Consider the following 27,444-nt stretch of genomic DNA (forward strand, 5'->3'; position numbering starts at 1 on the left):
AAATGATCACATATTGACACTGTTTATAGATATTACTTTTTTTACGCAAACAATTAAAATGTTGTAATTTTATTCAGATGCAAAACATGATAATAATGTATGTAAATTAATGATTAAATGATAACCACATATTTATGCATCCTTCCATAAATAATTAAATAATTTAAATAATGTTTAATAACTGCTTTGAAATCAATCCATCCATTTTTGACTGCTTGTAACTTTCGGGATCGCGGGGGGTGCTGGAGCCTTTCTCAGCTGCATCCGGGCAGTAAAATGTAAAAAATAATTACAATAGGTTTACAAAATGTTTTTGTTAGTAATTTATTTGCCGGATGAACTTTTTTTGAATTGTTCATCTTGTGAAATTCTACAAAGGCGGCGTACTAACCCTTTAAATAAAGAGGAACGGGACACACCTTTTTGGTAAGTTGAGTTAAAAGGGACACCACTCAAAATAATGTATATGATTTTATATAATTATTTTCTAGTCACCCAAAGCGCTTTACATTGAGTAGAACTACAGCATTTTTTTTCCAGGCAATCAGTGAAGTGAAGGTAATAAAACACCTATGATTAAATATTATCAAATATTTATATTGTTTCAATGAGTGTATCACAATAGTAAGGGCAGGCAATATGGCGCCCTATAGGTTCTGATGGAAGAAAAAAACTAACATCCTCTCTGTTTAGACAGCAGGTGGCAGCGCATGCAAACCAAAAAGCTGTCATGCCTGCAGTCTTGAGTGCACATCTACATTTACATCACCATCAGGGGAGGAGGAGCCTCTGAGTGAGGTAGACTATTTCTCCAACAGGGTCGAACTAGATACGAAAATCAAAGATAATTTATATTTTCTCGGTTAGAGTAATGCGCGGTTAAGACAACACAGGCGACCGACCGGAGGACGAGCAGCATGGCATCTCCGCAACACTACAGAGACTCTGCACATGACATTGCCAATGTGATGCAGAGGCTGCAAGGTAAGCGTTAATTGCTTACCCATCTCTACTTGCAGCGCCTTTAGAGGTGACCTGGGCGATTGGCATGACACAGCAGAAATGCCAAAATTGCAAAAATGCACCACCCTTTTCAAAGTGTGGATTTATCACAAGTGCATGTTTTATTTGATTCATATCATGTTCCAGTACATATTAGTCAAGGACTATGAACATTTTTGGGTGATTCTCAGATATGCTTTCACTCACAAGGATTGTCTTTTCTTCAGTGTTACATTGGCTTTTAGATAGATAGATAGTACTTTATTGATTCCTTCAAGAGAGTTCCTTCAGGAAAATTAAAATTCCAGCAGCAGTGTACAGAGTTGAGATCAATTTAAAAAAAGTAAAAAGTAAATAATGGGAGTTTAAATGGAAACAAAATAATGAAATATTACAATAAGAATAAAAAATAAAAAGCAACAATGGGAATAAAAATACAACAGTAAAATAAGAATATAACAAGAGAAAGTAGGCAGTAGTGACCATGTTATGAAAACTTATTGCACTGTTTGTTGAGTCTTTGCATTTTGTTCTTGATAGATATATTGCCAGATAGATAAAATATAAACTGGTTGAATCATGAATCATAAACAAAAATTACAACATTTGCTTATGCAAATAAATTGTTAGATAGCGTGGGCATAGCTTATGCACAGTCCTTCCTACGGATTTCCACACACTTTACAGAAAAAAATTAGGTCTGGGCTCTGGCTCTGTCATTTAATTTTCCTATGGTGCAGCCAACTTTTGTTGATTTGAATGTATGCTTAGTGGAAAAGAGTTAATATCTTAAATTAGACAACAAAGAAGACTTTGGTTTTGTACTAGGTAGACCACCAGGGATGTCCAAACTTTTTTCACTGAGGGCCACATACAGAAAATATGCGGGGGCCACTTTGATACATGTTGTCATTAAAGATACAAAAACAATACAGTATAGGACAATCAATATACGTTAAACTATCTGTGGTATCCACATCTTATCTTTGTGGTATACTTTAGATAACAAAGCAAATTAGTATAATATCTAATCTAACCTCCATGAGATATTTCAGTACTTCATATTAATATTCTATACTTTTATTATTACTATTTTGCCAAATAAAACCTTTGTGAGTGTTTTAGTGCACTTGAAAACTTACGATATCTTCAAATAAATTTGTATGCATGTTCATCATAGCAAGACAAATGAAGATTATCCACAATATACACTAAATCAAACAGGTCATCAGCCATTTTGGTCGTCAGGTCCAAATTTTAAGGGTATTTGGGCCGGATCTAATTTTTTGTTTAGGGTAGGTGTAATGTTGTAATCTAGTACGTGTTTAGTTTGTCTAAAGAATGTATCCCGGGCCAATAAAAATGTAGCTGTGGGCCTCAAATGGCCTACGGGCCGCATTTTGGACACCCCTGAATTATCCTATATTACATTTAGTAGAAAGTCCGTAGAAAACCACAAACCGTAGAAAAGGAACTGTGTAACCAGGAGTGCTTTACAATGTTTTAATGTAAGACTGGCTCACATGAGCACTATTTTTTTTGCCATGTTGAGTTCCGATATGGCAAAATCTGAATGAGAGCCAATGACGTCAGCAAAGCTAACTGTAAAGTCAGGTGATGCTGGGGGCTGATGATTTCAATATGGCTTCTCTCAGTAGCTCTTGTGAGTTGTGTTTTGTGTTTTTTGAGTGTGTGTGTGTGTGTGTGTGTGTGTGTGTGTGTGCGTGTGTGTGTGTGTGTGTGCGTGTGCGTGTGTGTGTGCGTGCGTGTGTGTGTGTGTGTGTGTGTCACAGCTGACAAGTGCATCAGCACCCATGACTGTTTGGAGTTGTGTGGGTGCAAGCTCTGCATCACACATTGATCTCTTCTAAGTTTAGGACGTTTGCTTTTCCTCTCTTGTTCAAACACCGGGGTGATACTTTTGATTAAGATGTTAAGAAGCACCAGCGACCCCAAAGGGAATAAGCGGTAGAAATGGATGGATGGATGTTAAGACGTTGCATTTTTTGAGCAGGATATGTGTAGACTAACTAATTTTTCTTTTTTAAGCTGCACCTTGTTTATCAAGCATCCTCAGCCACATGGGGGCGTTGTTAAGGTCGCCAAATGACATAAATAGTAAATAATTCAGGCCCTCCTTGAGTGAGTGTGGCCTGTTCCTGAACATGTCTTACATAATTACCCAATTAGCCTTAGGAAACATGTATCCAAGTGTTCTAAATATTTAATTAGCACCATTTCTCATGATTTGATTACTGTGTCTTTGTGTTGTTATGGCCAACACCCACGCTGTATAATCCAATGATATCCAACACAAGATCTGTACTTAGATCTGCTGAGATCATACAGGTGTACTAATCATGCTCTTTGGTCAGGTGCTCATGTAAGATCAATCAAATGTTTATCAAACATGTGATCAGTTAAGACTTGTCATTAAAAATCAAAGATGCTGCAGTAACATTAACACGTGGCCCTCAAATTTCGTAACATCAAGGCTAGCTTTTGGTGGTTAAATGCTCATTTGACAGATATAAATAGAACCAGTGTTGTTCCTGGTTAATGTGTTAATGTGTCCTCCTGGGGAAAGCATACATTCAAATGTCTCATTTGTATGTCATTTAACACCCGTTAAGACGGATTACATTTACATACTGTACTCATATCCTGAAGTTCGGAAAATCTAGCCAATGTTGAACATTTCAGCAAATGGCATCAAATGAGCTATGTACTCCCCCCAGGCTTTTTTTTTTAGAAGCTGTCAGCGATCATGGTATGCAACATAAAACAATCACAACTTTCTGTCCCAGTTTTGAGATTTCTCCCTGTCCCCAGGCCACCCTTTATTTCTCCCTTCAACTGTCTCTTTTGGTGTACCTCTCTGCACTGAAACCCAGCAATTAGTGACACCATATGATGGAGATTGGCGAGACCACTTTGAACACCTCCCAGCCTGAACTCCTCCATATGTTGAGGAATGTGCCTGTTTTGTTTATTACTTGGTATTTTGTTCATGTGAAAAGAGATGCACTGTCTCTCCTATTTTCAATTTCTCCCCAGCGGGTGGCATAGGTGTTCGATTCCCGCCGGCCGGCTCTGAATAACGTCTGCTTGCCTGTCAGGCGGATTAAGTTTGTTTGGCTCCCCTGTAGCTATCAGCAAAATAGGGTTCTCTGCTTTGGAGACTTGTTGTGCAAAGCAGAGTGACTATGTTAAAAGAAATTCTGCAGCGTCGTCTGATATTTTTTTTTATAATCCGCTGCAAGTGCTGTTTGCTGTGCTGGCAGATGTGGAGTAGAGGGGAAAGGCAGGGGCAACGGACATGAGCATATCTGTAAGCTATTTCAATGACAACATACCATGCAGGCACAAAATATTGATACAAGATTGATTGTACATACTTGTCCTTTAAAACTGACTTGGCAACAACGTTGTAAAATAGTCGTATTTGTAAATTAAGACAACGTTGATGTCCAACATTGCATCCATGTTGTTGGTTGGGAAGTAACCACATTTCAAAGGTCAAATCAACGTCACAACCTGACATTGAATAAACAAAGTCAAAAAGCATGTTGTTATGACGTTGTATTTCTGTTGTAAAATATGGGTTGGGAAATGACCAAAAGTCAAAGTTCGAATCAACGTCAGAACCCAAAATTGATTAAACGTCGTTTAAGAAGCTTGTTGTTTCAACATTATGTTTAATTTGCCCAATGTCAGGACCAAATTCAACAAGTTCTCAACGTTGTGTTAATGTCCTGTGCCTGCTGGGTACAGTCATGTCGAATTGACATTTGTGGCGCCCCCACGGTTTGTACTAAAAATGCATTGGAAGCATATATTGTTATTATGTTGCAGACATGTTTTAAACAAGTTATATTAGGGAACCTCAATTGGATACATTTGCATATTTTAACATATCTGAAAAGGAGTAGGAAGAAGCAAAGCCTATATTTAATCCTACCCTTTCGCTGTGTGTTTTACTGATAATGCATTCACAACATAACATTTACATGTTTACATTAAGTTCATGTCCATGTGTGACAGAAAGGAAGGTGTTGGGGAAAAAAATATATGATAAGAGCTTACTTGTAATTCTCAATAAATATTATGCTTTACTGAATAATTAGAATTGTTCATAATTTATGATAGGCTCCAGCACCCCCTGCAACCCCAAAGGGACAAGCGAAAAAGATGGATGGCTGGATGGATGTTACTAATGTAGAGTTGTTGTTGTTGACTTTAGCTGCAAAAAGCCTTTGAGTTATGTCTTTTATTGCATTTCGTCGAGATGATGTCATTTTGAATATTTGTCAGGTTTGTTACCTTCTTCTTCTTAATGGTAAATTTAATGTCCTGTGCCTTCTTGGCAATGTCAGCGTTGCATTTTGTCAGATGGTCATGGATGTAGATACCGATATTCTCAAAGTTTGATAATCCTTAGACAAATAGTCAAGGACTTTAAGGCAGTTAGTTGCTAAGTGCTCCCTGTGTCCTAGCAAAAATGTTTTGCTTGATGATGGCAATTTTTTTTAAGCAATCTTGCTCAGATTTTATACACGTGTTTGTCAGGGCCCTAAAAGTCTACCAAATATTGTGATATTGTGATAGAAAAGAATTCAGAACTACTGGCTTGGACAATCAAAGGTGTCTATATTACAGCACTACTGCCAGGTTTGGATTTGAAGAATTTGAACATTTCATTATGCAGTATCATTAACAATTGCAATATGGGGTATATGTTGTTCTTGTCTACAGCCCTACAATTGTAGGTTTTGTAATAGTTAGCATACAGGGCCCTTGCTTAACTTAACTATAGTATGGCTCCTTATACAATAATAGGGTAGCAAAGGTGTAAATTTATCATTGATAAGAGATTCATACTAGTAATACTTGTGTAATACTGGTACCAAACAATACAATCAGAAATGACAACATAACTTCCTTGGCAGGAAAAAAAAACAACAACAAGAAAATGAGGCAGGTTACGGAGACAGCATCCACTTGCCAAATTCTTAAGCTTCTGATTGTTGGTAGAACTGGCGCTGATCCTCCGTTTGGCCTGCACCCAAGTTTGCCATCCGGTTGCCAGGGGCGACGCGACGCTTCGGCCGCAGCCAAAGAAGGCCGGAGCAGACGGTCACCTTGAGCCGTGCCAGCTTCCTGTTTGGTTTTTCGAACACCACCGATTCATCGTCAAGCTGAGGCAGCGGAACAGACAACCAAAAAAGCTGTGATGCGTCTTTTAGGCCTTGATTGTTCCGCTGGGAATGTTTAGCCAAGTGGTTAAACTGAAGCCTTTGAAAGTCATTAAAATTAAGAAGCCTTGTAGCCTCGGACCTGTGGTGCTATGATAGGACGGGTAAAGAGCAGCAAGCTCATCTTCATAAAAGCAGTCACATGATATCTAACAGATTCTCAAAGGGCTCATTGGCTACGTGTGGCTCCACTTCCGTGGTCGAGCAGCATGTGTGATTGATTCCATTGTGAAGTGTCTGTTTGGCATTGCATGCTGCTTTATTAGATTTTAAGCCTAAACTTGGCAGCCATTGAAGGGATGATGTTACGATCGGCAATGCCAGAGTAGGACTCCAACGCACACTCAAAAAGGAGTCAGGAAAAATAACTAAGGATGCACAAAGAAGTTGTGGGGAAGCCGTACCACCCGTGTGGGAACCCACACAGTCACGGGGAGAACATGCAAACTCCACACAGAAAGACCCTGAGCCAAGGGATTGAACCCAGGACCCTGTTCCACAGTGTTGCCCTCACTTTGGGTAGTGCTTCTCAATTATTTTTTCATTACGCCCACTCTAAGAATAAGAAGATATGTGGTGTCCATCCAACTCTCCACCGCCACTACAATTAGTATAGTTTGTCTATACAACTGTTATAAGTACACCGCTACATAACATTGTATCCTTATTACCCTTAAAGAAAACTACACATCTTTTCTCATCTCCCGCCGTAGTCACAGTAAAGCCAAGCGCTACATACACTTTGTCATATTTTAGTACGGCAAAAAAGCATGTTCCCCAAGATCACAGGTGCCTCCCTGGCATCGCACCACGTTCCCCCAGGGGGCCCACCAAACTATTTGAGAATATTGTATACAAATATTGTTTTAATTTTTGTTATTTGTCCTTTAAAGGGGAACTGCACTTTTTTTGGAATTTTTTGCCTATCGTTCAAAATCATTCAGAGAAACTTGACGTATGTTTTTTTTTTGCATTCTAAATATTAAATAAATGTGGTCAAAAGTCCACTTACAATAAAGTACAGTTTTTAAAGGCAGATTATAAATTGATTGGCAACACTAAATTGGCCGTAGTGTGTGAATGTGAGTGTGAATGTTGTCTCTCTGTCTGTGTTGGCCCTGCGATGAGGTGGCGACTTGTACAGGGTATACTCCGCCTTCTGCCTGAATCCAGCCTCCCATGAGCCCGAGTGGGACAAGCTGTAGAAAATGGATGGATGGATGGAGAGATTAGTATGATGCTTTGAAGGAAAAACATCCTTCCTCACGACCCACTCCTAGCTGGATGAACCCATCCACCATTTCACAGAGGACAGTTTTATAAAAAAAACAAAAAACTATACATCTTAAGTAAAAAGCCCAACAATATATCTGTCAGTGAGATACAGATGCAGGAATTTGATCATTTCGTTTTTCCTCAGCAAATAGGCTACCCTTCCATGATATTGCTGTAAATGTTAATCTGTTGCTGACATTTATGTTTCCCCAACCCACTCCATAATGTTATGTATGTGATTTAAGTTGAAGAAGTGCATCATTACACTGTATATGTAAGAAAAACTACAATAAATTGCTGCAATTTGTTCTTAAATTTTAAGTTTTTAGGAAGGATAAAAGGGTGTGTAGTTGGGCATGTATAGCTCGGTTGGTAGAGCGGCTGTGCCAGCAACTTGAGGGTTGCAGGTTCAATCCCCGCTTCCGCCATCCTAGTCATTGCTGTTGTGTCCTTGGGCAAGACACTTTACCCACCTGCTCCCAGTGCCACCCACACTGGTTAAAATGTAAAAATTAGATATTGGGTTTCACTATGTAAAGCGCTTTGAGTCACTAGAGAAAAAGCTCTATATAAGTATAATTCACTTCACTAATTCACTTCACTACTTTGGGGGGCGGCATGGCTTAGTGGGTATAGCAGCCGTGCCAGAAACCTGAGGGTTGCAGGTTCGCTCCCCGCCTCTTACCATCCAAATCGCTGCCGTTGTGTCTATGGGCAGAACACTTCACGCTTTCCCCCCAGTGCCACTCACACTGGTGAATGAATGATGAATGATAGGTGGTTATTGGGGGGGCTCTAAGCGCAAAAAGGGGGATGGCGTGGCGAAGTTGGGAGAGTGGCCGTGCCAGCAATAGGAGGGTTACTGGTTCAATCCCCACCTTCTACCATCCTAGTCACGCCCGTTGTGTCCTTGAGCAAGACACTTCACCCTTGCTCCTGATGGGTCCTGGTTAGCGCCTTGCATGGCAGCTCCCACCATCAGTGTGTGAATGGGTGTGTGAATGGGTGAATGTGGAAATACTGTCAAAGCGCTTTGGGCTCCTTGAAATAGGGTAGAAAAGCGCTCTACAAGTACAACCATTTAACTTTTTACCATTTTTATTAAACTGGCAGCCACGCTTCCGTCAGTCTACCCCAGGGCAGCTGTGGCTATGAATGTAGCTTACCACCACCAGGTATGAATGAATGAGGGGTTCTCACTTATTTGTGGAGCGTTTTAAGTGTCTAGAAAAGCGCTATATAAATTTAATTCATTAATACTTCCTGCAGAATTGTAAAAGTCACTTATACTTATTTAACTATTGGGTGCGATGTTTTACTGGATGTACCCTCACTGAAGAAATATGTAATTATTGCTTGTTTATAGGTGACTTACCCTTGCCCAAAACATGTATACATAACAAAAAAAGAATACTTTTTCTGCAAGAAATGTATGCCTGTAGCTCATACTGTAGCACCTACTTTCATCACTAGACTCTTCCCTAAGTGTATTTTCTGAAAAGAATTTAGTTTGACCGTGGAGCAGATTCTTTCCTGTTTTGTTTCGATGTGTCTGTTCAGAAAAACGGTATTACATAATAACAGCGTTATTAATGCCATAAATTTTTCTAGTGACAAGTAAACTAATTAATTTCATTTTTTTTGTATGTTACAACACAGTTACAGATACATTTGATGTAACATGGCACACTACTTTTGATGTTGGCAAGACAGCTATAGAACTCCAGAACGTTCACTTCAGGATGGAGCTCTATATTAGTGCAAGCGGCAGCCACCGCTTCACGCACACATACGTCAGCTATTACTACTACGGAGTAATAATGAACATTCAATAAAGTGACAATCGTCTGCAATAACAATCCTAAAATAGCCCGTTTGTGGACAAGGAGAGAGACAGCCATTGAAGTACTTTCAATCGCTTTATTGACTATCAGTGAAAACATTCCACAGGGGCTGTCATCAACTGTTCCATTCTGCAGACTACCAATGCTAAGCTAAAACGGCCAATGAGCGCACTCTTGCTGACATCACAGTTCACTTGGCAAAAGGCACTACCTTTTAAAGGCATACTCTCACACACTCTTTTCTAATGAAACATCTCACAACTGCATAAACCAGGTATGAAAGTCAAAAAAGAAGGAATGCATTAATTACTTTCCCTAGTAATTAATTACATTAAAGAATAATTCCGTTAGTAATTCAATTACTTTTTGGGGAAAGTAACGAGTAATAGTAATTCTTTTTTTTTTTTAAAGTAATTTTCCTTACTCTCTGACGCAGCATTCAGTTCTGCTCTAGCAACAATCCTGTTCTCCTGCAGTCGCTGAAGCACGGGGTGTGGTCGACATGTGTGACTCGCTCTTACAAACAATTGTCTAGATCAGTGGTTCTCAACCTTTTCTCAGTGATGTACACCGTGTGAACATTTTTTTAATTCAAGTACTTCCTAATCAGAGTAAAGCATTTTTGGTTGAAAAAAAAAAGATAAAGAAGTAAAATACAGCACTATGTCATCAGTTTCTGATTTATTAAATTGTATAAACAAGTGTACAGTACTTGCGCCCATGCAGTTCAGAGGCAGGAGGAGCAGGCTGATCGCCTGCTCAAGACCGCCATTGACAGGGACATCACAGAAGAGGAGAGTATGAAGGACTGCGATGTGAGTGTTTTATTTTTTTACCTTAGCTTCAGCTGAAGGGTAAAAGTGTTTTCATACAGCTGAGGCTGAAAATAAATTTGCAACTCATCGGGTTTGTTGGACAAAATTGTGAGTTGATATACAATTCCCCTCAGAGTCACAATACAATCCAATAAATACATGTAAAGAAGAGATAGGCAGGCTCATGATTTACACAACAGGGGTCCTCTAGTGCAGTGGTTCTCGACCTTTTTTCAGTGACGTACCCCCTGTAAAAAATTTTTTAATTCAAGTGCCCTCTAATCAGAGCAAATAATTTTTGGTTGAAAAAAACAGATAAAGAAGTAAAATACAGCACTATGTCATCAGTTTCTGATTTATTCAATTGTATAACAGTGCAAAAATATTGCTCATTTGTAGTGGTCTTTCTTGAACTATTTGGAATAAAAGATATACAAATAACCAAAAACTTGTTGAAAATAAACAAGTGATTCATTTATAAATAAAGATTTCTACACATTGAAGTAATCATCAACTTAAAGTGCCCTCTTTGGGAATTGTAATAGAGATCGATCAGGATTCATGAACTTAATTCAAAAAATTTCTTCACAAAAAAAGAAATTTTTAACATCAATATTTATGGAACATGTCCCCCAAAAAAATTTAGCTATCAACACTGAATATTGCATTGTTGTATTTTTTTTCCCAGTTTATGAACTTAAATTCATATTTTGTTGAAGTATTATTCAATAAATATATTCATAAAGGATTTTAAAATTGTTGCTATTTTTAGAATATTTAAAAAAAATCTCACGTACCACTTGGCATACCTTCAAGTACCCCCAGGGGTACGTGTACCCCCATTTGAGAACCACTGGTCTAGATGATGATCCATGGTCTGGGAAGGTTCCCATTTAATGATAGGGATAGTTACCAAAAACATGACTGTACAGATTCAAGAAATAAACAAATAGTCTGAACCTGTTCCAAAGCAAAACAGTATAAAGTGTGTGTGTGTGTGGGCGAATGAGTGGTAAAAATCAATCAATCTATAAATCAAAATATAAAAGGTCTATAAATGTTATTTATAGCCCTTAAAGGGGCTCTTCGCAAGTTGCTCACAATAAACATTTTTAAAGCAAACAATATAACAAGAACACCACCGGTCAGCTTATGTTACCATTAGTGGTTTCCCAGAACACAGTTGTTTGATAATGTCTATATTTTTCACAATTACAAAGTTTATGTAATACAAATTTTAACCGGCCCGAATAAAATGATAGTTTTTTATGGCAGTAACTCACCTGGTCTCTTCAACACGTACGCAGACGGAGCGAATGCACACATACAGAGGCAGTCCAAGGGAAGCAACGAACAATTCGCAGTCATGTTGTTGTTATGATAGAATATAAATTGAATGACAGCTCACGTCAACTGTCCACATTGTTATTATTAGCCAAAACAGGTGCATGCATGTATTACGTGCGTACAAAATTACATCATTCATTACATTTGAGAAGCCTTAAAGGCCTACTGAAATTAAATTTTCTTATTTACACGGGAATAGCAGGTCCATTCTATGTGTCATACTTGATCATTTCGCGATATTGCCATATTTTTGCTGAAAGGATTTAGTAGAGAACATCGACGATAAAGTTCGCAACTTTTGTTCGCTAATAGAAAAGCCCAGCCTTTACCGAAAGTATGTGCGCGTGACGTCACGAGTTGCAGGGCTCCAAACATATTCACATTGTTTATAATGGGAGCCACCAGCAGTAAGAGCAATTCGGACCGAGAAAGCGACAATTTCCCCATTAATTTGAGTGAGGATGAAAGATTAGTGAATTAGGATATTGATAGTGAAGGACTAGAAAAAGAAAAACAAAAGCGACGGCTCCGTGCAGCGGCAGTGTGAGCATTTCAGATGTGATTAGACACATTTACTAGGATAATTCTGGAAGATCCCTTATCTGCTTATTGTTTTAATAGTGTTTTAGTGAGATTCTAAAGACATACCTCGAGGTCGTATAGCTGCGGTGAACACGCAGTGTCTCAGAGAGAAGCCGAGGAGCCAAGCTCACAGCTGCCTTTTTTGACAGCTATTGCAGGAAGAAGTCCCATAATCCACTAATTTCTCCGGTAAGACTTAATATCACAATTTTCCCATCCAAAGACATGCTGGTTGACGTAGAGAAAACATGTTCGCTTGACCGCTCTGCTTCACAACAAAGAAACACCGACTGTGTCTCGGTGCTAAAGACAGCTGCATTCCACGGCTTTCCACCAACAGCATTGTTCTTTATAGTCTCCATTATTAAATGCACAAATTGCAGAAGATTCAGCAACACAGATGTCCAGAATACTGTGTAATTACGCCATAAACAGAGACGACTTTTAGCCGTGTTTGGTGCCTCGCTAATATGTCCCCTCCAACACGCGACGTCACGTGTACGCGTCATCATTCCGCGACGTTTTCAACAAGAAACTCGCGGGAAATTTAAAATTGCAATTTAGTAAACTAAAAAGGCCGTATTGGCATGTGTTGCAATGTTAAGATTTCATCATTGATATATAAACTATCAGACTGCGTGGTCGGCAGTAGTGGGTTTCAGTAGGCCTTTAAAGGCCTACTGAAACCCACTACTACCAACTTAGTAGTGGGTTTCAGTAGGCCTTTAAAGGCCTACTGAAACCCACTACTACCACGCAGTCTGATAGTTTATACTGTATATCAATAATGAAATCTTATCATTGCAACACATGCCAATACAGCCTTTTTAGTTTACTAAATTGCAATTTTAAATTTCGCGCGAAGTATCCTGTTGAAAACGTCGGTACGATGACACGTGCGCGTGACGTCTCGGATTGTAGCGGACATTTTTTTCCAGCCCGATCCAAGCTATAAGTAGTCTGCTTTAATCACATAATTACACAGTATTCTGGACATCCGTGTTGCTGAATATTTTGCAATTTCTTCAATTAATAATGGAGAAGTCAAAGAAGAAAGATGTAGGTGGGAAGCGGTGTATTGCAGCTGCCTTTAGCAACACAAACACAGATGGTGTTTATTTGTTTACATTCCCGAAGGTGAAACTTTACTATGGAACAGAGCGGTCAAGCGAACATGGTTCCCGACCACATGTCAACCGGCAGGTTTCGTTGAGACAATTGTGGTAATAAGTCGGCTCTTACCGTAGACATGAGCGGAACTTCCGTCCTCCTGCAGCTGCTCCCACTGTAGACACTGGCGGTCACCACACCCGTGGCCACACCCCTCCGACTTTCAGGTACCATATAATCTCACTTAAACACTAGTAACACAATAAGCAGATAAGGGATTTTCCAGAATTATCCTAGTAAATGTGTCTAATAACATCTGTATCGCTCCCACTGCCCTCGCCATTTTTAATTTTTTAAATTTTTTTTCTAGTCCTTCACTCTCACTATCCTCATCCACGAATCTTTCGTCCTCGCTCAAATTAATGGGGAAATCGTCACTTTCTCGGTCCGAATCGCTCTCGCTGCTGGGGGCCATGATTATAAACAATGTGAGGATGTGAGGAGCTCCACAACCCGTGACGTCACGCGCACATTGTCTGCTACTTCCGGTACAGGCGAGGCTTTTTTATTAGCGACCAAAAATTGCGAACTTTATCGTCGATGTTCTCTACTAAATCCTTTCAGCAAAAATATGGCAATATCACGAAATGATCAAGTATGACACATAGAATGGACCTGCTATCCCCGTTTAAATAAGAAAATCTCATTTCAGGGGGTACTTGAAGGTATGCCGAGGGGTACATGAAATAAAAACATAAAAAAATGTCTAAAAATGGCAACAATTCAAAAATCCTTTATAAATATATTTATTGAATAATACTTCAACAAAATATGGATGTAAGTTCATAAACTGTGAAAAAAAATAAACAATGCAATATTCAGTGTTGACAGCCAGATTTTTTTTGTGGACATGTTCCATAAATATTGATGTTAAAGATTTATTTTTTGTGAAGAAATGTTTGGAATTAAGTTCATGAATCCAGATAGATCTCTATTACAATCCCCAAAGAGGGCACTTTAAGTTGATGATTACTTCTATGTGTAGAAATATTTATTTATAATTGAAACACTTGTTTATTTTTCAACAAGTTTTTAGAAATTTTTATATCTTTTTTCCAAATAGTTCACGAAAGACCACTACAAATGAGCAATATTTTGCACTATTATACAATTGAATGAATCAGAAACTGATGACATAGTGCTGTATTTTACTTCTTTATCTCTTTTTTTCAAACAAAAATGCTTTGCTCTGATTAGGGGGTACTTGAATAAAAAATAAATTCACAGGGGGTACATCACGGAAAAAAAGTTGAGAACCACTGATCTATTGCACGTGCCTCACAATACGAAGGTCTTGAGTATCCTGAGTTCAATCCCGGGCTCGGGATCTTTCTGTGTGGAGTTTGCATGTTCTCCCCGTGACTGTGTGGGTTCCCTCCGGGTACTCCGTCTTCCTCCCACCTCCAAAAACATGCACCTGGGGATAGGTTGATTGGCAAACACTAAATTGTCCCTAGTGTGTGAATGTGAGCGTGAAAGTTGTCTGTCTATCTGTGTTGGCCCTGTGATGAGGTGGCGACTTGTCCAGGGTGTACGACGCCTTCAGCCCAAATGCAGCTGAGATAGTCTGCAGCGCCCCCCGCGACCTCGAGAGGGACAAGCGGTAGAAAATGGATGGATGGATGGATCTCCAACCGATGCCTCATTCCTGATTCCCTACAACTGTTTTTTATAGACACTACTATAAGGCCACCTGTAGACCTACATGAATGCGTCTCCAACATCCTCGGTTCACCCTTTGGCGTTCTTGGCAAAATCTTTCAGCATTCAACTGCAAAAGTCTTGTCCCTAACTGCTACTTAACACTGTCAGTGTCTTTCAAACTACATTTTGCCATAGATCTGTTCACTGAAGTGAGCATAAGGGAAAAAATACCCCTGTAGGCCACACTGATGCAGTGATACACTTCCCCTCTGAATCTCTTTCCTGCTATCTCTGATGCTGTCTGTCAGATGGGGGCACCAAATCAGTTTGATGGACGTGTAGCACAATGTGCTCACAGATAGCATTCGGACACCCTGGCAAGTGACCCACATTCAAGCTCACTCCCTCATACTTTGACTTGCTCTTATCTATCCTGCCCAGACACCTTCATGTAGTTTTTTTCATTGTGTGATTGGATGGTAGAAATTTTGGCCTCTGGCACTCTATAGACCACTTTTTAAATAGAGGTGATCTCTGAAGGGTCAACTGACCAGATAAGGTCTCCATTTCAGCAAACGTACCTACCTTTCATGGTCTCTATTTTAATTTGATTTCAAAACCCATATTTTATTTCCCTACTGTACTGTGCAAAAGTCAAAGGGCATTTGTATAGTAAATTCAGCTGACATTCACAGTGGCAGAGGGGTTAGTGCGTCTGCCTCACAATACGAAGGTCCTGCAGTCCTGGGTTCAAATCCAGGCTCGGGATCTTTCTGTGTGGAGTTTGCATGTTCTCCCCTTGAATGCGTGGGTTCCCTCCGGGTACTCCGGCTTCCTCCCACCTCCAAAGACATGCACCTGGGGATAGGTTGATTGGCAACACTAAAATTGGCCCTAGTGTGTGAATGTGAGTGTGAATGTTGTCTGTCTATCTGTGTTGGCCCTGCGATGAGGTGGCGACTTGTCCAGGGTGTACCCCGCCTTCCGCCCGATTGTAGCTGAGATAGGCGCCAGCGCCCCCCGCGACCCCAAAAGGGAATAAGCGGTAGAAAATGGATGGATGGATGGATGGATGAAAAGCAGTTCAATGGTACCTTAGTATGCAAAAGTGACTTTGTAACTATATTTTAACAGTAATATCTATTCTTAAAACTTGTTTAAAAGCACTAAACATCAGGAAAATATATCAATATCCCTCACTTGTTTGTACCACATTTGAGAGAAGAGGCATTCACAGTCGCTTTGAAGATACAGGTTTTCACAACGTCGTGAAGAAAATAACTTAATTTATAGGCATGATACCAACTGTTTAAACTTTTGCTTGAGTAAAGTTTGGAGCTCCTTCTAGTCAGCTACAGTAGGTTTGAGCATATAGCTTTTCCTCAAGCAATAGGCTAACCTATCATGATGTTTCTGTTCAAATGTGACTGTAATGTTAACACTCCAGCTCTAATAACAATGCCGATGTTGCTAGCGTTAGTGTCCTTCCGACCAACTCCTTTATTTGATATATGACATCATGTATACATCCGACGTAGGGTGTCCGTACAGGGTACAATGAACTCTCAAGACTATCAACGCATTCTGGAGTGAAATTAGTTGCCCAGCGTCAGAAAGCTATGTCTCAGTCATAGGCCTCCTCCATCAGAACAACGACACAAAACCATCTATCACCACCCATCAAACTTAAGTGAGCTGGAACAGTTTGTCCATTAGAAATGGGCCAAAACATGTGTTGACTGGCTTGGAAGTTACAGGAAGTGCTTAATTGCAGCAACACCTTTAAGAGTTTCATCCTTTTTTTGTAAACCAGTTTCATTAGCTTTTTTCTATAAAGATTTTTTTAACCTCAATAAAAACAATGTTTAATTTGTATGTTTTAATAAATATTTCCTAATGTGTATTACTTTTGCAAGTTTGCAATTATTTCAGTGGCTGTTTTCATTATTTGATGTAGGGCACCAACAGTTTCAACCATGTGCTTGTATGTAAAAGAAAAAACATTGGGCAATGCACTTCTATGACACTATTGTGAGACCACTGACACACACTGGAAATTGTTGGAAAATAGTAGGATATGGGATGGATGGATAGTAGATTTTTATTTGTGCCTGACTTGTTCTAAAAATGTTGTGAATAAATTATTAATGAGTTCTAACAACTATTTGCTCTGGCACCTATGACCAGTGTTGCCACACTTACTTTGTAAAAGTAATCAATTACTGATTACTCCCTTTAAAAAGTACCTTAGTTACTTTACTTATTACTTTATTTTAAAAGTAACTCAGTTAAAGGCCTACTAAAATTAGATTTTCTTATTGAAACGGGGATAGCAAGTCTATTCTATGTGTCATACTTGATCATTTCCCGATATTGCCATATTTTTGCTGAAAGGATTTAGTAGAGAACATCAACGATAAAATTCGCAACTATTGGTGCTGATAAAAAAGCCTTGCCTTTACTGGAAGTGGCAGACGATGATGTCACAAGGGTGAGGGCTCCTCACGTCCTCACATTGTTTATAATGGGAGCCTCCAACAAAAAGAGCTATTCGGACCGAGAAAATGACAATTTCCCTATTAATTTGAGCGAGGATAAAAGATTTGTGGATGATGATATTGATAGCGAAGGACTAGAAAAAAGAAAAAAGAATAAAATAAAATAAAAAGCGACTGGCGGTGGCAGCGTGAGCGTTTCAGATGTAATTAAACACATTTACTAGGATAATACTGGAAAATCCATTATCTGCTTATTGTTTTAATAGTGTTTAGTGAAATTGTAAAGACATACCTCGAGGTCGGATGGCTGCGGTGAACACAGTGTGTCTCAGAGAGAAGCCGAGGAGCCAAGCTCACAGCTGCCTTTTAAACAGCTACTGCAGGAGGACGAATAATCCAATGATGTCTCCAGTAAGATATATATCACAATTTTCCCATCCAAAAACATGCTGGTTGACGTAGAGAAACATGTTCGCTTGACCGCTGTGTGTTAAAAACAAAGAAACACCGGCTGTGTCTCGGTGCTAAAGACAGCTGCAATCCACCGCTTTCCACCAACAGCATTGTTCTTTATAGTCGCCATTATTAATTGAACAAATTGCAAAAGATTCAGCAACACAGATGTCCAAAATACTGTGTAATTATGCGATTAGAGCAGACGACTTTTAGCCATGAGTGGTGCTGAGCTAATATTTCCTGACAGTCCGTGATGTCACGCGCACGCTTCATCATCCCGCGACGTTTTCAACAGGATACCTCGCGGGAAATTTAAAATTGCAATTTAATAAACTAAACCGGCTGTATTGGCATGTGTTGCAATGTTAATATTTCATCTTTGATATATAAACTATCAGACTGCGTGGTCGGTAGTAGTGGGTTTCAGTAGGCCTTTAAATTACAAGTTACTTTACTATTTACATTTTGTCACCAGCAAAGAGTGTACTATTAACCTTAAAATTGCGGACAAAAAGTCAAAATAATGTTGATATTTTCAGTTAGAAAATGTCCAGCAATCTCCACTCGCCATGGTTTTTTATTTCTTGTGTTGCTGGCTGCACATGCCAGTAATACGGAATGGTTCATTGCGTGGGAAATGAAGGGAGGGATTTTTTTTTAAACAATCATGACTGATAAAGCATTTTGATGTATTTTTTACACAAAATGTGCACAAAATATATATAAATAGTTGTTTTAAACAGAAGACAATGTATTTATTATTATATTAAGTATTGTTTATTAAATCATTCAGTATCATTTATTTATCCTTTATTGTTTTTTGAGAAGTTTTGTGGTCCCCAAAAATCTTGTGGGCAATTTCCTTTTTGCTAATTGGTTCGCTCCTTGGTCTGGTTACTGCTTTACACGTGAAATGGCCTCATGCTGAAAATGTGACTTGTGGCGTGCATTGCCAAAATAGTAAAGCACCGTGATTTTGAATACGTAACTTTAATCTTCTCACTGGCTTGGAAATTGTAACGCGTTAGATTATTTATTACTGAAAAATGTGGTGGTATTGGCTATAACACAAAAGTTAAAATAACAATGTTTTTTTTCCAAATACCGTATTTTTTTAACTATAAGTCACAGTTTTTTTCATAGTTTGGCTGGGGTGCGACATATACTCCGGAACGACTTATGTGTGAAATTATAATACATTAACGTAAAATATAAAATAATATTATTCTTCTCATTCGCGGAAGAGAAGAAGGAAATGTCAGCAATCGTCACACACACGTCAGCAATCGTCACATACACGTCAACCAATAAGAACTCGGCGGGGGAGGGTCATGACAGAAGTGCATTGTGGGTCGTGGAATGCTAACTGCTATATGCTACTGCCGTAGCTATTAAAATGGATAATTTCATCGTTGGCGGTAACTTATAAAAACTGAGAAGGGCTGAACAAAAATGGCACCGAAAAAGAAATCATGTACTGCAGATTACACAATATCAAATAATATTATGTATCTCATTCGCGGAAGAGACGAAGAAAATGTCAGTAATCGCCACACACACTTCAGCAATTGTCACACACACGTCAACCAATAAGAATTCGGCGGGGGAGTGTCATGGCAGGAGTGCATTGTGGGTCATGGAATGCTAACTGCTATATGCTACTGCCGTAGCTATTAAAATGGATAATTTCATCGTTGGCGGTAACTTATAAAAACTGAGAAGGGCTGAACAAAAATGGCACCGAAAAATAAATCATGTACTGCAGATTACACAATATCAAATAATATTATGTATCTCATTCGCGGAAGAGACGAAGAAAATGTCAGTAATCGCCACACACACGTCAACCAATAAGAATTCGGCGGGGGAGTGTCATGGCAGGAGTGCATTGTGGGTCATGGAATGCTAACTGCCATATGCTATATGCTACTGCCATAGCTATTAAAATGGATCATTTCATCGTTGGCCGTAACTTATAAAAACTGAGAAGGGCTGAACAAAAACGGCACCGAAAAGGAAATCATGTACTGCAGATTACAAGCTGGACGTAGTGAAATATGCAGCAGAAAATGACAAGAGGAAGCGGCGCGTACCTTTGGAGTTGGCAGAGTTATTTAGAAGCGACATCTAGGAAGAAGATTTCATCGGATTTATCGATTAGGAGTGACAGATTGTTTGGTAAACGTATAGCATGTTCTATATGTTATAGTTATTTGAATGACTCTTACCATAAAATGTTATGTTAACATACCAGGCACCTTCTCAGTTGGTTATTTATGCGTCATATAACGTACACTTATTCAGCCTGTTGTTCACTATTCTTTATTTACTTTAAATTGCCTTTAGAATGTCTATTCTTGGTGTTGGATTTTATCAAATAAATTTCCCCCAAAAATGCGACTAATTCTCCAGTATATATGTCTTTTTCCTTCTTTATTATGTATTTTTGAACCGGTGCGACGTATACTCCGGAGCGATTTATAATCCGAAAAATACAGTAGTTTCGCATGCTCTATACGGATGTACATTGAATTGGATTTAGCATATCTTTAATTTACAAAATGTATCAAAGTGGCCCGCGTTTCGACCCTCTGTAGAAAAAGTTTGAAATACCTGCACTAATAAGACAAAAGGCAGCTTTGTTTTCAGATTTGACTTGAGTTTAGCTGGATTGTATTCTTCCACGCTGACCGAATTTACTGCAGTGGACACAGTGATTCAGTTAACGCTGCTGACGCCAGTCCTTTCACTTACTTAGTGATGCCTGTTTGGTGGGCCACTCGCTGAACTTGGATAAAGAGCTTAGACCGTCTGACCCACTCTGCCTCACGCTGAGCGAGACACACACAAGCTTATAACAGTCACATACTTCCATAAGCACATTCATAGAGAGCGAAATGGATGCACTGTGCTCTTATATATTTTTTTTAAAGCTGAGTATAGTTGTCTGTAGATTCAAATGTTTTTATAGTTAATTTAACAAAAATGTTAGCATGCCAATGTGTGTGCTTGCTGCAGCTGCTCATGGAAGCTGTTTAAATGGCTGTATTGTTACCCTGCTTTTCATGAACATTGGACATTTTTTGTCAGCAACTCCTCAGCACATCTGTTCCTGAAAAGGGAATCCAGGTGCTTGTTTAGATAATCAGTTTGACTTGTGCCCCCGCCCAACCCCAGCTCCTTCTTTAATGTGTGTGTGATTAGTACTGAAATGTAATTGGCCATGCTAATGGGCCGGCATTTGGATATCCGCCTCTTGCACACTTTCATATTGGGGCCTAAGTGAAGTGGTATGGCGAGGTTGAATGGGCCCTGTGAGGGTGTTTTTGAGAGTTGGGCTGTAGGAGGTCTGGCAGGAAGTGCTTTTTTTACTTTTAAAATGAGGCATTGTACAGTTGAAAGAGAAGAGCTCAATTCTACAGGCGAGCATAATGACACTGTGTGAGAAGCGTGGAGAGCTCCACAATTTGCGTAATTACTTTGTGTAGTGGATAACAACAAAAAAGCTGTCCATTTAGTGCATGATAGCTTTAACGGGGACATTCCATTAATGTTGCACTGCATAGAAAGATGCATTAGCGACACAGAAAAAGGTTCTTCTATTGCTTTTCTCTCTGTTTGTGACGCACTTAGAGCCACTGTGATTCTGACCATAACCATTCACATGCACTCACATTATTGTTGAGCCAATGTAAACTAAAAATTCATGGTCGTAGATCAGGGGCGTTCAAACTACAGCCTGCCGGCGTCTTCAATTTGCGGCCCGCAGGCGTCTTCAATTTGGCCCACTACGAGTTCAAAAAGCGATTTAGCTGGGGCGGTGTATTCATACCATACACAGATAGCTAACAGTCCAATATATTTGCTAATATGTATATTAACTGAATATTTGCCATTTGGTGGCCAACAAAATTAACTCAACCACTAATTGTGAGTTTTCCTTGCCCTTATGTGGGCCTACCGAGGATGTCGTAGTGGTTTGTGTTGTGGTTTGTGCAGACCTTTGAGACACTAGTGATTTAGGGCTATATAAGTAAACATTGATTGATTGATTGATAATTGTACTTGCAAGGCAAGACAGCACATCATTACTTGTACGACCCAATCCAAACCACTTTCCCTAGTCATGGTGCAGTAAAAAAAAGTCAACTGGCACAAACATATACGTATATCAACTTGGTCACACATAACCCAAATTGCTCATTGAAATTCGTGGTTATTATAAAAAACCTCCAATTAACATTAAAGACAAAAATCAAAGTTACACTCTTTTGAATCCATTGCAAAGGATGTTGGGAAAATGCAAAACACTCTCTGCACACTTATCCATGTTTGGTGCGGTTTAGCTGTAGAAAATAGATATATGGATGGATATTTCTTTTTGTGTCCCCATATATGGTTAAACTCATCTATATTACTTTGCATGCAGTTGGCTTTCGGTCCCAGGCAAAAAAAATGTATACCCAATGCGACCCCCACTCAAAAAGTTTGGACACACCTGGTTTAGATGATCACAACAACCAACAAAGTTTTTTAGTTGTCTACTGTCCTTAGTAAGTTGAAGGTGTCTGTCCTGTACCATCCTTTTGTTAAGCCTTAGAACGTTTTGACCTGAAAAAAAACCCTAATAATAACTGGATTGGAAAAATATTCGGGATATTTACACTATGGAACAAACTGCATTCTTTGTTAAGATGCACCTCCAAGAAAAAAGAAAAATACTAGGAAAATTGGCTGTCATTTTAGAACCCTTATATGTACTCCCCTTGCTTTATCTCTTCTTGTTGTTGTGTTTTGTAAAAGCAAATAAAACAATGGAAAAAAGGAAGTTTTGGCTTGTATTGTTTCAAGCTCATTACTGTATATCTTACTTAGCTGTTTAAGTGACCACATACAGTGGGGCAAACAAATATTTAGTCAGCCACCGATTGTGCAAGTTCTCCCACTTAAAATGATGACAGAGGTCTGTAATTTTCATCACTTCAACTGTGAGAGACAGAATGTGAAAAAAAAAAAAATCCAGGAATTCACATTGTAGGAATTTTAAAGAATTTATTTGTAAATTATGGTGGAAAATAAGTATATTTGGTCAATAACAAAAATTCAACTGAATACTTTGTAATGTAACCTTTGTTGGCAATAGCAGAGGTCAAACGATTACTATAGGTCTTTACCAGGTTTGCACACACAGTAGCTGGTATTTTGGCCCATTCCTTTATGCAGATCTTCTCGAGAGCAGTGATGTTTTGGGGCTGTCGCCGAGCAACACAGACTTTCAACTCCCTCCACAGATTTTCTATGGGGTTGAGGTCTGGAGACTGGCTAGGCCACTCCAGGACTTTCAAATGCTTCTTACGGAGCCACTCCTTCATTGTCCGGGCGGTGTGTTTGGGATCATTGTCATGCTGGAAGACCCAGCCACGTTTCATCTTCAAAGCTCTCAGTGATGGAAGGAGGTTTTGGCTCAAAATCTCACGATACATGGCCCCATTCATTCTTTCCTTAACACGGATCAGTCGTCCTGTCCCCTTAGCAGAAAACAGCCCCAAAGCATGATGTTTCCATCCCCATGCTTCACAGTAGGTATGGTGTTCTTGCGATGCAACTCAGTATTCTTCTTCCTCCAAAAACGACAAGTTGAGTTTATACCAAAAAGTTCTATATTGGTTTCATCTGACCACATGACATTCTCCCAATCCTCTGCTGTATCATCGATGTGCTCTCTGGGAAACTTCAGACGGGCCTGGACATGCACTGGCTTAAGCAGGGGGAAACGTCTGGCACTGCAAGATTTTATTCCCTGTCGGCGTAGCGTGTTACTGATGGTAACCTTTATTACTTTGGTCCCAGCTCTCTGCAGGTCCACCCGTGTGGTTCTGGGATTTTTGCTCACCATTCTCATGATCATTTTGACCCCACGGGATGAGATCTTCCGTGGAGCCCCAGATCGAGGGAGATTATCAGTGGTCTTGTATGTCTTCCATTTTCTGATAATTGCTCCCACAGTTGATTTTTTCCCACCAAGCTGTTTGCCTTTTGCAGATTCACTCTTCCCAGTCTGGTGCAGGTCTACAATTCTTTTCCTGGTGTCCTTCGACAGCTCTGTGGTCTTGGCCATAGTGGAGTATGGAGTCTGACTGTTTGAGGCTGTGGACAGGTGTCTTTTATACAGATAACGAGTTCAAACAGGTTCCATTAATATAGGTAACGAGTGGAGGACAGAGGAGCTTCTTAAAGAAGAAGTTACAGGTCTGTGAGAGCCAGAGATCTTCCTTGTTTGAAGTGACCAAATACTTATTTTCCACCATAATTTACAAATAAATTCTTTAAAATTCCTACAATGTGAATTCCTGGATTATTTTTTCACATTCTGTCTCTCACAGTTGAAGTGTACCTATGGTGAAAATTACAGACCTCTGTCATCATTTTAAGTGGGAGAACTTGCACAATCGGTGGCTGACTAAATACTTTTTTCCCCCGCTGTATTAGTTGTTTATTTATAATAGATTAATTAATTGTCACATTTTGAAATGTTGGAAATTGCCCTGTGTAATCGCTAATAGGACTTTCAATGTAAATTTGCTCAAACTAACCCATTTGTTCAAAGCATTTTGTTTGACACAGATAAATAATTGTGCATCTTATGCGGTTATAACTGAGGTGCTTTATTTCTGTAGGATCAGTTTTGTAGTGGTTCAAAATAAAGGTTCTTAAATGGATCTCAATTGGAGTCGTTTTGAGTCTTTTCTGTTTTCTGTCTCCTAAGCTCGCAAGTCAATGGTAAATGGGTTATACTTGTGTAGCGCTTTTCTACCTTCAAGGTACTCAAAAAGCTTTGACCCTATTTCCACATTCACCCATTCACACACATCTTCACACACACATTCACACACTGATGGCGGGAGCTGCCATGCAAGGCGCTAACCACGACCCATCAGGAGCAAGGGTGGTAGAAGCTGGGGATCGAACCAGGTTGCTGGTGCGTCCACTCTCCCAACCGCGCCACACAGTCCCTATGAAGAGACCAAACATAGGGGAGCTAAAAGTGAACGAGAGGATTGTGTCTGGCGTCGGGCATTTATTCGGTAAAAAAAAATACAAGCTATCACGAAAGGCAAAGTATTCTTATTATGAGTGGAGATTATCCTCCACAAGCCCAGGGAGTGTCCACACAGCCTTGTCTTTGTTGTTTGTTTCTATAACGCATAAACAGCAGCTTTAAGCTACACAGCAACTTCTTATTTACAACTTTGCAGTATACTCATACTCACTCGTATCTCCTCTAGTATTATGGCCTATACTTCTAGTTCCATTCTGCAACCAGCAGCCGCTGTAGTGGCTGCTGGTTGCAGGAGCTTTGTGCGCTTGTGTTTCCTCTTTTGTGTTCTTAATTTTCCCTCTTGTTTTCATGTGTTTTTTGCCTTTTGGTTTGGGCCCTTTGGGTACTGCCCAACAAGGAGTGGCACATTTGTGACTTCTGCGCTGGTTTTTGGTGCTTTTAAATCTGCCTCCAGGGAGCAACTGCCATGTTTGCCCTGGAGACCAGCTGCCGGCTCTCTGCCTCAACGGAGCCTATTCCAGCTGCACTCATGCGAAAGGCAGGGTACATTCTGGACAAATCTCCACCATATCATTTTTATTAAAATCAATCCTCAAACTTTTTGTTAAAACACACCGAGAAAAGCTACTTTATCTTGATGCAGATATTTTTTTTTTTTAAAAGGGACATAATTTCCACTGCCTCCTCATGTCTTTTTAAACACGGGCTTTCAAATAAAAGCTTTACTAGTACTAGTCCTTAAGGTGGTGCTGTGCCCCTACACCCATCTGATAGCATTAATGAAGCTGCTAAGAATCCTAATATCCTATGGCTAAAATGAGAACAATGTAAACAAAAAGCAATCCCCTTCCACCCTTAGGTAGTTTCTTTTTTCTTTAAAAGCTAAAAAAAGGCTGTTCCTTGAGTTTTCACTAAGCCTTGCAGCCGCACAGATGTGCTGTAGCTGCACTGACCCACGTTGAACCTCTTCAACCTCAACTGAGCTTCCGGGCTCTCCGTTAAGGAAGCAGCAACCAGTTGAGGCTCTGCAGCCTGTCTCATAAAAAACAGCAGAGCACTCCAGAGGGCTGCGGCCTAAAGGGTTCTGTTGTTTTTTTCCAGTGTTGGTCCACACCTGCTCACATTTTTTCCCTGCACTCCCACAGTGATACCTAACAAGTCTCATCACTGTTCATCATCATGTTTTGATTTTTTCCAGGGATTGTTGTTTTTTTCTGATCAGTACAAGCTTTCAGGGAGGTAATTGTAGTAATTCTCTCACATAAATTCAAGAAAATAATATAAAGAAAAGTCCTTCAGTTGATGTTTCCTTTCTTTTTTGGGCTTTGTAAATCATTACCAGACTAAATAAATGAAACCTTTTTTGATTCAGCACCTTGGACAGCTCCACTGTTCCACTAAGGCATATAGTGTCCTGTTTGCACTTGAAGGGGTCATATTATGAATATTTTATTGTACAGTTAAAACACTTCCTAGTGGTCTACATATCATGTAATGGTGGTTCATTGGTCAACATTTTGCATCGATTATGTTTTACATTTCATCTTCAAGTCATCTTTCTGACCATCTCTACAGAATGCGTCGTTTTATGGGTGGTCTTATTATGTGCCTCCACTTCGACTGTGTCCTTTCCCCCGCTAGCCATGTTGTAGTATTAAGCACTTCAATGTCACACTACTTTGTACTAGAAATAGCAACAGTGGAAGATGCATGTGCATGTACGAGCCAGCCTGCCCCACAACAAGAGGATAGAGAAAAAGAAGGAGCTTATTCACCACAATGGCAGACTGGCACAAAGCTTGTTGGGTAAATTTAGGCTATACATGGATATATATGCTGACATCACAACTGGGAAAAACGTCAAAAATTGGGCAAACTCTAAATAAGTAGTTTGGAGAAAGTATGACTGAAGGCAAGATTGTTTTATAAATACCTATGCAATTCCTCCAAGGTTTGGTTTAAAATTTTCGGGACATTATATATCCTAAATACACAAAAACAGGTACCAGTAGGTAAAAAAAAGTTGGTGTTGCACAAGCGGTGCCCTAAAAGTGTTTTTCTACGCACTTGAAGTTACGCCCATTTTTTTCCCCCCATTTGTATACATTTACCCTTTAAGAAGGAGAGACAAGTTAATACATTTGGAATAAAGGCAGGTTCATACTAAACAGGCTGACTTTTCCATGACGCCTTTTTCTGACTGTGTGAAAATCTTGGAACATGGAATTTTCCTTGACACTTGTGACTGTCATTGTAATCCATGTAAAATATCATTTAAATTTGAAAAGGCCATATCTATCTAGGCAGTGCTTGTCATATGTACGTGTCCCGTCATGGTGATGTAGTGCATTTATGCACGTGCAACAGTGACTTCTTCCAGCTGGTTGTAACTCCATAGATGTAACTTTGTTTCACTTGTTATTGTAGTTATACCCTGATATTACTGTATGTGTGGTGTTAAGAGTTATGTTTTGAGAAGCTGTGATGCGTCAGGAT

General features: G+C 39.5%; 1 protein-coding gene across 1 annotated transcript in view; it reads left to right on the top strand.

The window, feature by feature from the left end:
* Window positions 1-786: 786 nt before the first annotated feature.
* LOC133553677 (nesprin-1-like) overlaps window positions 787-27,444 on the top strand; it is an 83,359-nt gene continuing 56,701 nt past the window's right edge. Inside the window, exon 1 of the mRNA XM_061902152.1 lies at window positions 787-984. Within this exon, the coding sequence (XP_061758136.1) occupies window positions 918-984 (67 nt within the window). The 5' untranslated portion in view covers window positions 787-917. The remainder of the gene's footprint in view (window positions 985-27,444) is intronic.

The sequence above is a fragment of the Nerophis ophidion genome, linkage group LG05 (genome assembly GCF_033978795.1).
Source record: "Nerophis ophidion isolate RoL-2023_Sa linkage group LG05, RoL_Noph_v1.0, whole genome shotgun sequence".
Classification (NCBI taxonomy): domain Eukaryota; kingdom Metazoa; phylum Chordata; class Actinopteri; order Syngnathiformes; family Syngnathidae; genus Nerophis; species Nerophis ophidion.